This window comes from Adiantum capillus-veneris, chromosome 17, assembly GCF_014529385.1.
Source record: "Adiantum capillus-veneris isolate H3 chromosome 17, ASM1452938v2, whole genome shotgun sequence".
NCBI lineage: Eukaryota > Viridiplantae > Streptophyta > Polypodiopsida > Polypodiales > Pteridaceae > Adiantum > Adiantum capillus-veneris.
Window position 1 is genome coordinate 26,917,836 of NC_140947.1, and position 15,072 is coordinate 26,932,907.

Sequence of the window (15,072 nt, forward strand, 5' to 3'; positions counted from 1 at the left end):
TTGTCAGAGATGATGTATGTCTGTTGAGGGTTTGCTGGCTGTGAGTCACGCAGCAAACAACCACCGCAACGGTTACAGCATACAGTGGGAAATTTGTGGATGTATGACTTTGTGGGAAGTCTATGTACTGTCAGATTTGCTGCAGCCTTTGTTGAGGGTCGAGTGAGGTTTTATTGAGCTGGGGGATTCTCGAATGTTGAGATCCTTTCGGTGATACAGGTCTTGGAGCGATCCCTCGAGCACCCTTAGATAGGCAGCTAGGATGTATTGACTGTGAGTTAGACAGTTGGGATTGCATCTTTGCTTTACTACCGTTGAGGCATTGTCGCAGTCTATGCTTATAGGACAGTGACAGGACGGTGAGAGACAGTACAGGTGCAGGACAGGTTTACCCGCAGCTTACAGTGTCAGAGAGACAGTGTTTTTTGAGCTGTTTTTTGGTCTGTTTTTAGTACACCAGAGCCATTTTACAAAGGAGACTCTGCCAAAATTTCTGTAGAATCTGAAGCTTTCTTGGTTCATTTGACAGGTTGATATTAGTTCAGAGGTCAGTTTACAGGGGAAACTTTGCCGAATTTTTCCCAGAAAAGTAAACTACTGTGAAGCATAGCTATGGCTAGATCACAGGACACTGCTCTTTACAATATCAAGAAGCTGGATGGAACCAATTTCCCATTGTGGAAGAAGCAGATTTGGCACGTGTTGGTACAAAAGAAGTAGATAAAACCAAAAGATATGGACGAAGATGAATGGAGCGAAATGGATGAATTGGCACTTTCTACCATTATGCTGACTTTGGCAGAAAGCGTTTACTTTAATGTAGCAGACGAGATGTCGGCTTATCAAGCATGGTTAAAGTTGAGTGATCTTTATGAGAAGCAGAGTGCAGCTTCACAGGTATACTGGCTTAAGAAGCTTGTTGACTTGAAGATGAAAGAAGGGACACCTATGTCCAATCATCTGAATGAATTCAACACAATCTATAGTCAGTTGTCAGCTCAAGGTGTCAAGTTTGATGAACCTGTTAGAGCTATGTTCCTGTTGATCACATTGCCGGAAAGTTGGCACACTTTTCGCACAGCTTTGAGTAATTCTGCACCTCCAGATGGTTTGAACATAGCAGGTGTAGAAGGAAGTCTGCTTACTAAAGAAACCAATAGAAAGACAATGGACAAAGGCAAAGGAACAGCCTTAGTTGTCAGGGGAAGGACCAAAGAAAAGTACAAAGGTGGAAAGAGGAATCAGTCTCGTAGCAAGTCCCGCAGTGCTAAAGGCAAGAGTGACATAGAATGCTACCATTGTGGCAAGAAGGGTCACATGAAAAGAGACTACAGAGAATGGAAAGCAGAAAAAGTCAAAGAGAAAGCTGAAGACCATGGTGAGAAGAACAAGTCCTCAGTGAAGATTCAAGAAATAAATGTGACAAACACTGTTGCAGAGGATGACAGTCTAGTGTCAGGAGACATCTACTTCTTGAAGAATACAATGGACTCAGCTCTTCTTACAGCATCTGATGGAAATGCACTGAGTGACTGGATTATAGACTCAGGGGCATCACTTCATGTGTCTCCAAACAAGGAGTGGTTTACTTCTTATGTGACATGTGAGATGGGCAGACATGTGAGATCTTAGGTGTTGGAGATGTTCAATTGAAGTGTCAGAATGGCTCTTCTTTCACGCTGAAGAATGTGAGACATGTTCCCGCAATTACAAAGAGCTTGATCAGCACAGGTTTACTTGATGATGCTGGCTACGTCACCATTTTTGGACAGAACATGTGGAAGATATCCAAGGGTTCTATGACAGTAGCACATGGAGTAAAGTCTGGAGGACTTTACATGATTTATGTATCAAATGTCTCTAAAAATGTAATCAATGTCACCTAGCAGCCGAACGTTTCTTTGTGGCATAGCCGGTTAGGACATATGTCCAAGAAGGGAATGGAAATCTTGTCTCGTTCTGGTTATTTTCCTGGCTTTTCATTTAATGATTTTGAATTCTGTGAACATTGTCTGTATGGTAAGCAAACACAGCAGCCACATAAGCATAGAAGCAGTAGAAGAGATACACAGTTGGCACTTGTTCATAGTGATTTGTGTTGACCTATGTCTAACCTATCTCTAGGGGGAGCTTCTTACTTTATGACATTTATAGATGATTACTCGAGGAAAGTATGGGTTTACTTTCTCAAGCACAAGGATGAAGCGTTTAGTGTTTTCAAAACGTTTGTGACACTTGTGGAGAATCAGAGTGGCAAGAAGCTTAAATGCTTACGCACTGACAATGGTGGAGAGTATGTTTCAAAGGCCTTTCAGGACTTTTGTGAGTCAAAAGGTATAAAACGTGAACTTACTGCTCCTTACAATCCTCCTCAAAATGGTGTTGCTGAGAGGATGAATAGGACCATACAAGAGAAGGTCAGAAGTATGTTGTCTAATGCACAGTTGCCAAATGGGTTTTGGGCTGAAGCTGTATCAACAGCTGTTCATCTTGTAAATAGATCTCCTATCAAGGTTTTGCAGAAGGATTCAATGCCAGAGATGGTATGGTCAGGCAAAATGCCCTCATACAAGCATCTCAGAGTCTTTGGCTGTGAGGCATATACTAACGTTCCAAAGGAATTTAGGAACAAACTTGAGCCAAAGAGTAGAAAGTGCATCTTTCTAGGCTATGGTAATTCTGGTGAGATGGGGTACAGACTTTGGGATCCCGAATCCAGAAAGGTTGTCCGCAGCAATGATGTTCACTTTAATGAATCCAAATATCATTCTAAACCAGAGAGGGTTGAGGAGATTAGAAGAGTTGTCTTCCAAGAAGATGGACCTGCACGTGCAAGACAAAATGTCAGGGCTCAAGAGGAGCAAGGACAGGATAGAGTGGAACCACAGGTTGTGGCTGAGCCTGAGCCACCTATTGTGCGTAGATCTGGACGTGTCACGCGACCTCCTGATAGGTTTGTTCCATCTATGAATTATGTCATGTTGACTGATTGCAATGAGCCTTCATGTTACAAGGAAGCAGTGCAAATGAAGGACTCCGGGAATTGGCAATTGGCCATGCAGTCAGAGATGACAGCTCTGCATAAAAACCAGACATGGAAGCTAGTTAAATTACCACGGGGAAAAAAGGCTCTACCCTGTAAATGGGTTTACAGGTATAAGATCACCGCTCATGATAGTCAGCCAAAGTACAAAGCAAGGCTTGTTGCCAAGGGCTTTAAGCAAGAAAAAGGCATTGACTTTGATGAAGTCTTCTCTCCGGTGGTCAAGATGACTACATTGAGATGCTTTCTTGCATTGGTTGCCATATAGGATTTGGTGTTGCACCAAATGGATGTCAAGATAGCATTCATGCATGGTGATTTAGATGTGGAAATTTACATGCAGCAGCCAGAAGGGTTTGTTGAGAAAGGCAAGGAAGATTGGGTATGCCAGTTGTTAAAGAGTCTTTATGGCTTAAAACAATCACCGAGGGCATGGTACCATAAATTCCACAAGTTTATGCTTTCTCAAGGCTACAAACGTAGTGAGTTCGATCACTGTATATATACAAAGAAGGCTAAGGATGGTAGTTGGCTAATCCTTATTTTGTATGTGGATGACATGTTGATTGCTGGAAAGCACTTGGAAGAAATTTCAACTTTGAAGTCAAAGATGGCAAAATCGTTTGACATGAAAGACATGGGTGAGGCAAGTCATATACTTGGTATGCGCATTGAGAGAGACAGATCAAAGAAGTTGATTTGGTTATCTCAAACAGAGTATATTGACAAGGTTTTGCAACGTTTCAATATGGAGAAGGGAAAGGCATTGAGTGTTCCATTGCCACCATATGTGAAACTTAGCAAACAAGATTGTCCTGTGTCTGAGGAAGAACAGGCTGAAATGGATAAGATTCCATATGCGTCTGCAGTGGGTAGTTTGATGTATGCAATGATTGCTACTCGCCCAGACATTGCATTTGCAGTGGGAGTAGTAAGTCGATACATGTCAAACCTAGGCAAGAAACATTGGGAGGCAGTGAAAGGAATATTGAGATACCTGAAAGCTACAAAGAGTATGCGTATATGCTATGGGAGTCAGGAGCTAAGTGTAAAGGGTTTTACAGACTCAGATTATGCAGGTGACTTAGACAACCGAAGGTCTACGTCAGGGTATGTCTTTACATTGGCTGGTGGAGCAGTATCATGGCGTTCTAGATTACAAGATTGTGTTACTCAGTCTACTACAGAGGCTGAATATGTTGCAGCATCAAAGGCATGCAAAGAATCAATTTGGCTTAATCGACTAGTAACAGATTTGGGAATCAAAGAAGAAATGCCTGTGTTATATTGTGATAGTCAAAGTGCTATACAATTGGCTCGCAATCCAGTTTATCACTCAAAGACAAAGCATGTGGATGTGAAGTATCATTTCATTAGGGAAATGCTCGAGGATAAGCAACTTCAGCTTCTCAAAGTTCACACCACAGAAAATCCTGCTGATCTACTTACAAAAGGACTTCCCTCAGAGAGCTTTGCGCATTTTCGCAAGCAGTTAGGTGTAGGGTAGTACATAACTTCTCTACATCTCTTGTATATTAGCTTGTATAGTAGCTTCTCTCACCCTTAAAGTACCACATTGGACTTTAAGTGGAAGGTTGTTGGGGTATAAAGCCCAATGTGGTCGCCCAGGTAAGTGGGCGGGCCGCCAGGTATGTACAGATATTCTTTTGTAAAAACCTAATAAGAACTCACTATGCTTTACACATTACAGCAGAGCGAGTTCACCATATCGTCGTGCTCTTCTTCTCGCACTCTCTCTCGCGTCGCACTTCCGCTCGTACTCCTTCAACAACCTCAATGGTTTCCTCTATGGAATTATGCCATGCTTATGGCAGGGGGCGACATTCATCGGGTATATTCTTTTTACATCATCTTTAATCAAGTTTTAGTTATCGGAGAAACTTGTTTTGCTGAAAGAAAGAAAAACCGGTAAAACTACAAGCAAAGTAGCTCAAAAATCATGCAAGCTTGCAAAATGCTATTGTTAATTATGTTTATATATTTACCAAGAGAAAGTATGCCAGTTTTGGAAAAATTGGAAAAAGACTTTCCTGGACACTAATTTGGGGTTTTGGGAGGTAGAAATCTATATACTAGTGGGTCTTTCATGAAACTCAAGAGGTGGAAACAACGGTGGGTGAGAATCTCGAGATGATCTAGAATTCAACAAACAGTCAACGGCATTAGCGAGCCCCCTCTCACTCGGGTCTCGAATGCATGATCTCTTTGTTGGCAACCTCTCGCCCTAACCACATAGGCACATGCATTTCGATACTGCTCTAGCCACTTTACTTGGTTATAAAGTAAACCATAGGATAGATCATTGTATTACGAATAAGGACGTTCGTATCGATTTGAACAAGATGTGTGCAATTTGCTACAAAAAAAAGTAAACCATAGGATAGATCACTGCACAAAATTCTCGCAGAGTGTGGATCCTATCGCTTGATCGTTGGGGTCATTCATTCAGGAACCGTGGTATTTAGGGCATGGTCACGCGAAGCTTAGTTATTTGTAGGCCTGCGAAGCTTTGACTACAACAGGTCCGGCAATGCAGAACATCATCGGGAGCAGCCAGTAGTGAGAGGATGATCGAGGGGAAGACAGGAGAGAGAAAACGAGGGTTGATCGGCACAAAAACCGTTTGAAAACTATGGCAAAAAAGGCATAGTGACAACACTACGCCGGTGGAAAGCTGCACGCTACCAGGCTTGGTCGGGGCTTGTAGCCGGACAACTAAGCTTCGCGTGACCACAACCTTATTAGTGGGGAGTACGATAGTCTAGAATTTGTTACGGTTACTTACGTCACAAGTTACGCGTAGTGGAATTTTATTATGAACATACAGTCTCAGCCGCTACTGGCCGGCAGCAGGCTTCGTCTGCTGGCTTTGTCTTCTGCTTTCCCTGTAATGCTTCTTAAATCCTTGCTGTCCGAGCGGATAGATTAAGAAGAAGCATGCCCTCTGTGCGTATCTCACGGCTCTGCGCTTTGAGACAGAGAGAAGTGGTTCAACCCAGTAGTCGACCTCTCCGTCGTGCCAAAAGACACCTCAAGCGCAGGCAAGGTATGCTCCCTTCCCCCTCTTCCAACCCTGGCGCTCCCCACCCACCATCATCACAGCTTCATGGCGCATCCATCGCAGAGCGCCATGCTTCTCGACCCTTTCACCCCCATCCCATCAGGAAACGGCGGCTTCGCATGTCTCTCTGCTCCCGAGAGACAAGACCACCCTCTGCCCCTGTCAAAGTTTCTCGGCACCAAATCCGGGCTAATCCTGTGGCAAATGCTAGACTCAATCGTCATCATCAACGTGCACATGCAGGTTTCTGCCAAAGCCCAACTAGCGATTTATCTCATGGAAAAATGGGCACTCACAGGAAGCTGCGGCGTCACGGTGTGCATGCACATTATCATAACAGCCCACATCGTAGTTCTTACCATGATCAGAATGGGTTAATTTTCGACAAATGGAATCGAGAAGATGATGTTGGTAGAGCTGGTAATGGATTCCTTGATTCTGACAATTTTCCCGATTCCCGAAAGGCATCGCATTCTGCTGGCATGGGAATGCTTCTCAATCACACTTCCATTGTGTTGCCTTGTTTTGAGGGACTGGCCACAACTAAGCACATGCTGCAGGTACTTAAGCTAAGAGAGAAGAAAAACGAAATACCGAAAACGGTTCCGTACAAACCTATGTGCAACAGACCAAGTAATGCTGCTATGGATGACCTCAATGAGAATGATGTGAGCCATAGCATTGCCCATAGAAAGCCTCACAAGCAACATTTCACTGCATCCGAAGATGATGAATCGGCAAAATGTCGAAGCTCATTGTCATCTGAGCAGAGTTCTTTGTTTCTCTACGATGGGATATTTTATCACACGCCAAAGAGGCGGCTTCCGGCCAATGCTCTGAGAAGATCAAGCAAATTGGAAGCCTGCAAGAAGGGCCCTGCTTGCACTATCGAGACTCCACATACACGACGGCTCAACAGGAAGAGTAATGCAGATCTCTTCCATAAACAGAAAGTGAGTTTCCATAACTCAAATGACTTTGCAACCTTCCCTGGCCATGAGAGATCAGAGCTTTGTGATGGGCTATCTCTGCCACAGAGCGCCGCTGGTTGTGAGGTTGGCAATAATTTGAAAGCCAGCCAAAGCTTGGACATTCTTGAACATTTTGCGGTTCGAGAATCTGCCGGAACTACCGAGGGCATTAAAAATTGTGTACATATAGCGGAAAATATCAACAGCATGGTAGCAAACACCTTGAACCTTTTACATCATCAAGGTGAACAGACTAGAAAAGCCCATGAATACACGGTCGAAATCGATGAAAATCTTAGTGCGGTATCGAATCTTCCTTTGCTAATGAAGTTTTTTACAAAAGGGGAGGGTTTACCAGTTTTTTGATAATGAGGACTTGGTGGTGTGCAGGGGGAGAAGATTTTGGGAAGCTTCGGGGGTTTATTTTCCAAGACTTGGAAGCCAGTGAAGACGCGTGCCATAAATGGACCGCAGAATGCCAATCCTCGTAAGCACTGCTGTCCATGTTTTGATGAGTGTGAAAGTATAGAACTATACCCTCAACGAAAGTTACTCACATTACCTAGTGCACAACTCTTTTTGTCAGGTCATTCTGTGTCGGATGAAAAACCTAATTTAGGACCGTTGGATCCTGGTCGTGCATTTCTAAAGAGCCATCCTGGCAAGCCCCATTCAGAGTTGCCTACAAAACTACAGCTTCCATGGCAAGCAAAGGTTAAGGTTAGAACTTCTTGATCCTTATTTGAAAAGTAGATGTCTAGCATTCCGAGACATCAGGATGGGTGCTTTATTGTTGGTCACTAGGTGTGAATTGGCCCTTATAACTAGGGTGGTTCGAGAATCTTATTGGTATATCCTTTATTTTCTCTGTCCTTCACTGGGCTAGTTATAAGGGCCATTTACATTGAAGTGGCTAATGTAACGACACCCATTGTGATGCGAATGTAACAAGATCGGTGGATCGATGTGGCTAAATGAAAGTCCCCTTTTTCCAAAAACAGATCGAGGAAAGAGAGCAAGACGACGCTTTGACAGATTTGAGCAATATTGTTTCTGACTTAAAGAAAATATCATTGGATATGGGTAGTGAGTTATCAAGGTACCAAAATTTTCCTACTTTTTTTCTTTTTTTGAAGAAAGTGGAATTTGAAGAAAATGTCATTGGATATGGGTACTGAGTTATCAAGGTACCAAATTTTTTCTACTTTAACTTTATTGCTTAGAAGCAGGGAAACTCTTGGAGGAGGATTGATATGCCCATATTTGTACGTTACATTGCATGCTTGCGTATTTTATTCTTTGATATGCTTCTGTTGCAGGCAAACTGAAGCAATGGATCCGTTTCAAGATGAGGTGGTGGAGCTTAGTCAGAGGCTGAAGAGAGCAAATTTTCGAGGGCGCCTCCTTCTTGCGTAGTATAGGAGATCATCTTATAAGTGCAAACCCATTTCAGTGGGAGGGTATGCACATTGAGTGCATTTGTGTTGTGTTGTGGGTGTGTGCGCGCGCGCAGGCGCGTAAGCATGTATGGCTTCATCAATCTTGTTGAACGAGGCTGAGCCTAGTTACCAGTTTTGACATCCATTTTGGAAGTGTGCTAGCACACAGCTTCATAAGAGAGAGATGGCACAAAACCAATATCCGTCATTATCTGTACACAAAAAAACATAATGAACCTCAGGCACAAAACACATCAACCTTTAGTTTTTGTTCATCTGGATGGGTTACGAGGCGGTCAGAGTTGCGATAAAGAGAAGAATGAAGCACAGGGTCAGTTTCCGTTGATGAGATGGCTTTAAACATGGTGAACGAGAGGACTTGAATGACAAAGGACGCTGGGTGGGTGGAAATACGGACAAGAGTTATAAGTACTAATTCAACTGCAACCGACATCTGGCTTTCATAGCTCAGTTGGCTAGAGCACCCGTTTAGTAAGCGGGAGGTCTTGAGTTCAATTCTCAATGAAAGCACGACGGTGATGTATCGGAACATGTAGTTCTGATTTTGGTTCAAAATTTTGGAGCCCCAAGATTGAGAAAAGACAAACTGTTGTTAGAGTTTAATGGACAACTTACTTGGACTATTCTTGCTTTCAATAATCAACAACTTGTTTCAAGCTTGGGTGTCAACTTTGTTTGAAGCATGGGAGTGAACTCTTCTTTGGATGGATATACCCTTCATTTCTATATTTCATGACCCGTTTCAGATAAAATGATAGTATGTTTGCATAATGTGGACAACTTTGAGCTTAGCAAATTAGCTCAACAGTTGATAAAAGTGTTAGTACAAAACTTGTTGAGCTCTAGTTGGATAGGTGCCTTGGGCTTCAAGCCAACAATAGTGATTAAGTTCAAAGATCTAAGTCCACATCTTTCAAATGTTTAATGCTTCTTGTCAAGGGGCTCTCATGCAAATGATAATATAGATCTCTTATTATTGGACCTTGTTTCCTTGGGGCCATCGTGGTCTCCTTGTTTAAAGGTGTCGTAGGGTGATTAGGAGACTAAAACAATAAATCTATTTTTTGTTGTTTATCTTTGACGCGATTTTGTCCAGATGTCAAAACTAACATTTTTGAGCTTGATCCAATATGTATGACTTGCTAAATAAGTGTAACAAGTTTGGGTCCATTCGGACACAACTAGCTATTTCAAAAGTGGTGTGATAGACTAACGGCCATATTGACTAGTTTTCAATAATTGACGACTTCTTGAGAAAGATAGGATAGAGAACACTTGAGCAAGGGTTTTTCGAGATCTCTTGTAGCTTCCATGCACTAGTCGGGTCAGTTGCGTCCCATGGATTGACATTATATGTCCATGGTTCTCACTTTGCTAGCATCAATATGGTGAGGCTTGGCAGCTGACCGACATTTTGGTGCCATTGTTGGAGACGAGGCAACCTAAACTAGAGAAAAACCAAAAGAGTTTACTAAAATTTTCATTACTTCCTCTAGTTTCAACTACAGTAAAACACTTTTTGACTTTATCATTGCTGAGAGGTGTTTGAGAGTAGCGATACTCGATAAGGACCTCGAGAGCATTAGCTAAGTAGGACAGAGTAGGTGAAGGTTAGGTAGTACTCGGGAAGGGTATCACCTAAGTAGACGTTAGAGATTTGGTAAGGAAAGTTGATTTTTCCATATTCTACACTCTTTTTCATGTTCAATGGAGTAGGGTAACTAGAAAAAAGTCAGGATTGTATCTGATTTGAGGTGCACTAAAAACATCAAAAATTAGCTAGATTTATGTTTGATGCGCTAAAGATAGATAGGGGCTTTCTGGGACTGAAACTGGGAAATTGAACTTGCAAGTTGAAAGAACAATTTGTTTAGACCATCCCCATTGATTTTGGTAACTTTTGGACCATTGAAAACCTGGTAGGGCCCAAATCTGGTAAAATAACTGCCAATTATGATGAAATTAAGGAAAGTAAAGAAATTTTTGGACCAAAAACTGAAACCAGAGTAGGAGTAACCCTCAAAACAAGGGAGTAGTCAAGCTGCGAAACCAAATCTGTCAAAAAAATATAATTCTAGAGAAATTTATCTTTGGTGCGTCTAAGATCTCCCACCCGATAGTAAATTTTGCAAAATTTTCAATTGATAGAGCTCCATTGAAACATTATACAGCTCTTCAGCAAGTTTGAACAAGTTTGGAGCTAAGCAAGAGCAAGAAACAGTTGAAAACCTTTGCAACGAGACAAAAAAGAGTGACAAAACACTGGTAAACACTCCAAATTTTGTGAAACTCATTGGACAAGTGTGAAATCACATATGGAAACCTAGACAGGTCACATTGGGCAAAAATATCTTGAAATAAGGAATATTTATCTTTGGCGCGCCAAAGATAAAATTTCACCAGAAGGATAATTTTGTTGATTTGACACCAAGGTTTTTTTTGCTAAGCTATGAGGACCCCATCTAAGTGATCAAAGTTGGATTTACTCCCTCAGTAAGGTGTTGCCATCTTTGGCGCGCCAAAGGTAGCCTGTGAAGGTGCCGCAGGAAGCGTGTGCGAGTGCAAGTGCGAGAGTAGCGAGAGACCTGCTTTGGGTGGAGCGTACAACAACGTTATCCTGTTGCAGCTCCTTATTCTTTTGTGTATAAAAGAATGAGTGTATATAGGTTAAGTTAGTAGATGGGTTAGTAGTAAGTGGGATGTCCGACCAGTTGGGCTGAATCTCAACAAACTCCCACGTGAAGACCAACGCAGCCCAAGTGACCTGGTATGTACAACCGTGAAGCAATCTAGTGGCTTCAACGTATACCCATCAACTCACTGCAATGTGTAAACCGCTCTAAAGCTAAGCCTTTCGTCAAAGCATCTGCTGGGTTGTCGTCAGTGTGTACCTTGACCAAATCAATGAGCTTTTTGGCCACTCACGAGATGATACCTGACTTCAATGTGTTTCGATTTGGAGTGAAACACGGGATTCCTTGCCAATGCAAGAGCACTCTTACTATCACAATATATCACTGGAGTCTCATCAATGCCAAGATTTCTATCCAAGCGAGATAACCATACAACCTCTTTACTTGCATTTAACAATGCAACGTACTCTGCTTCCGTAGTGGAAGACGACGTACAATCTTGAAGACATGACCTCCAAGATACTGCTACTCCGGCAAATATGAAGACATAGCTAGATGTCGATCTCCTATTGTCGACACAACCCGCATAGTCTGCATCCGCATAACCCACAATGGATGCATCACTGTTCCCAAAGCGTAAACACCTGCCGATCGTACCTTTGAGGTACCTAAGAATACGCTCAACTGCTTCCAAATGCTTGCTGCCAGGATTTGCCATATCTCGGCTCACCACTCCCACTGCAAAAGCAATGTCTGGTCTTGTGGCTACCATAGCATACATGAGATTGCCCACTGCCAAAGAATATGGTACCTTAGCCATTTCAGCTCGCTTAGCATCAGATTTGGGTGCATCTTCCTTGCTGAGTTTCAAGAAGCCTGCATTGGGGTACTCAATGCTTTCCCCCCTGCATATTGAAATGCTGCAAAACTTTCTCAATGTATGTTTCCTGAGATAACTCAAGAATACAACGTTTGTAATCTCTTTTGATTTGCATGCCAAGAAAGTGTGTAGCATCCCCCAAATATTTCATTGCAAAACTGTTGCTAAGTGTTTTCTTCAAGTTGGCAATTTCCGCAATGGATTTCCCAACTTTAAGCATGTCATCAACATACAAAACTAGAATGATCATCGAGCCATCATCTAGCTTTCTTGTGTACAAGCAGTGATCCTCTTCACTCCTTTTATATCCTTGGGACCTCATATATGCATCAAATTTATGATACCACTGCCTTGAACCCTGCTTTAAGCCATAAAGTGCCTTTTTGAGCTTACATAACACGAGATGCGTTCTCCCGAACAAACCCTTCAAGCTGGTGCATGTAAACATTCTCATAGAGATCCCGTGAAGAAAAGTTGTCTTCACATCCATTTGGACAAGTTCCATGTGCTCAATCGCTACAAGACCAAGTACGGTTCTAAGCGTTGTCATCTTGACCATAGGCGAGAAGATTTCATCAAAATCGACTCCCTTTTGCTGTTTGAACCCTTTGGCTACAAGTCTACCCTCGTACTTTGGATTTGGATCACCTGAGGTAAATTTCTTCTTGTAAACCCATTTGCAAGGTAAAGCTTTCACTTAATTTGTCAGTTCTACCAAGTCCCAAGTGTCATTAGCCAGAATCGAGTTATACTCAGATTCCATAGCTTGCTCCCACTTCACCACATCATCCATCATCATGTCTTCTTGGTAGTAGCTCGGCTCACCGCAATCGGTCAACATGATGTAATCAAGATCTGGCTCGAAACACGCAGGTGGACGAGAGACTCTAGTAGACTGTCTCACTTCTTGATCGTTGCTATCCGCTCCCTCTGGAGCATTGCTAGTGGAAGGTACATTACTAGCCCGCTGAGTTGATTTCACTATCTCTGAGGCAACATCCTCAAAAGTGACTCTCCGAACCTCTATTTCCTTGATAGGTTGTTTATGCATCTTCGACTCATTGAAGATCACATCTGAACTACGGATGACTCGACAAGATTCCGGGTGCCAGAGACGATATCCCATCTCTCCATTTGCACCATATCCAATGAAAATACATTTGTGTGACTTTGGCTCTAACTTCTGTCGAAGTTGTTTAGGCACGTGAGCATAAGCTTCACAGCCAAAAACACATAGATGGTCATAGTGGGGCTTACGTTTAGACCATAACTCTTTTGAAATCTCATAATTCAACGGCGTACTAGGCGAACGATTTATAATGTGCACTGCAGTCAAGATGGCTTCTACCCAAAATCCTTGTGTGAGATTTACCCTAGAAAGCATGGTTGTGACTCTTTCCTGAATCGTACAATTCATGCGCTTAGCAACTCCATTCTGCACTGGTATGTATGATGCAGTAAACTGCCTTTTAATCCCCCTTTTAGCACAGAAATTGTCAAACTCCTTGGAGATATACTCTCCACCGTTGTCAGTCCGCAACCTCTTGAGTTTCTTGCCAGACTAATTCTCAACGAGTGCTAACAATTTCTCGAACACAAGAAGAACTTGATCCTTCTGTTTCAAAGGATATGCCCACACCTTTCGAGTAGAGTCATCTATGAATGTCACAAAATAGTTGCCCCCCCTTAGAGATTTGGTTGACATAGGACCACAAACATCACTATGTACTAAATCTAGAGGTTCAACGCTCTTTTGACCTGATGGTAAGTGCACGAACCTAGTTTGCTTGCCATAGATACAATGCTCACAAATAGGAAAGTCAACATAAGACAAGACAGGTAAGTAGCCAAAATGAGTCAGAGTTCTGATTTCTTTTTGGCTAATATGACCTAGCTGGCAATGCCACAACTCAGTAGACAGCAGCTCGGCTATAGATATGTAATCATGACCAACATCTGACACATGCATGGAATACAAGGTACCATGCTTTTGACCTCTGAGTACAACAAGATTACCTTCGTGTACTATCCACAAACCATTGCCAAATGTGGTGTTGTAGCCCAAATCATCAAGCTGACCAACAACAATCAAGCTTTTAGTCAACTTGGGCACATGTCTGACATTACATAAAGTAAAGTGCGTGCCATTCCTTAGATGAAATGTGACATTTTCGACACCCTCAATGTCTAGTTCATAAGCATCACCAAGTTTCACTTTGACACAAGTGAGAATAAGTAGAGAACCACTCTCTATGTGGTGTCACATGGAAACTCACACCAGAATCTACTATCCAATCCTGTGCATATTGTGCATCTTCTGTAAAACAGGAGCCTCGATAGGTAGATCTGCTGTGAAGACCAATACGTCAGAGGTACGTGGCATAACAGCCGCTGGAAGAGTCTCTACAATAGGAGCATTTAAAGACTCTAGCACATTGATCTCCTCTAACTTTGCTTTGCCCTTGTTTGAATCATCAGACTTAGAAGTGTCACCGGATTGTTTATCCTTCTTGCTTTGCTGCCATTTCCTGCAATCCTTCTTCACATGCCCTTTTTTATGGCAGTGACAACACTCGACATTACGCATACAACCCCGAGACTTACTGCGTGATCCCCCACGTTCCTTGCTTTTGGCACGACTTTGAGTGCGACCCCTCTGTCTATCACTAGCAACATATGCATCACCATCCTTCTTCCTCATCAAAGACCAAACCCTGAGTGGTCAACTGAGTGAAAATGATATTGAACTCATTAATGTGAGTAGAAATAGTGTCCTCTTCTTTCGTACGAAGGTCAAATAGCTTCTTCATAAAGAAAACCTTATTAGTGGCACTTTTGTTCTCGTAACTAGAACACAACTTATCCCATACATCTCTAGTAGTACTTTCTCCAACTATAGTAAAGTACACAGATTTGGCCAAATGTAAACGGAGGGTAGATTTGGCCTTAGCATCAAGTCTCTCCCACTCAACATCTGTATACTTGCCCTCTGGGCGCTCCACA

The 15,072-nt window shown here is 42.5% G+C and overlaps 1 protein-coding gene and 1 non-coding gene across 2 annotated transcripts; both read left to right on the forward strand.

The window, feature by feature from the left end:
* The first annotated feature begins 5,913 nt into the window (after positions 1-5,913).
* On the forward strand, positions 5,914-9,166 carry LOC147436959 (uncharacterized). The gene is made up of 5 exons (XM_086485807.1): positions 5,914-7,399; positions 7,487-7,583; positions 7,683-7,816; positions 8,098-8,195; positions 8,416-9,166. Exons 1-5 carry the CDS (start codon positions 6,002-6,004, stop codon positions 8,510-8,512), a joined length of 1,824 nt encoding a protein of 607 aa, XP_086341933.1. The 5' UTR covers positions 5,914-6,001; the 3' UTR covers positions 8,513-9,166.
* TRNAT-AGU (transfer RNA threonine (anticodon AGU)) lies at positions 8,993-9,066 on the forward strand. Its single transcript has one exon. It is a non-coding gene; the product is annotated as a tRNA-Thr (tRNA).
* Positions 9,167-15,072: the final 5,906 nt, after the last annotated feature.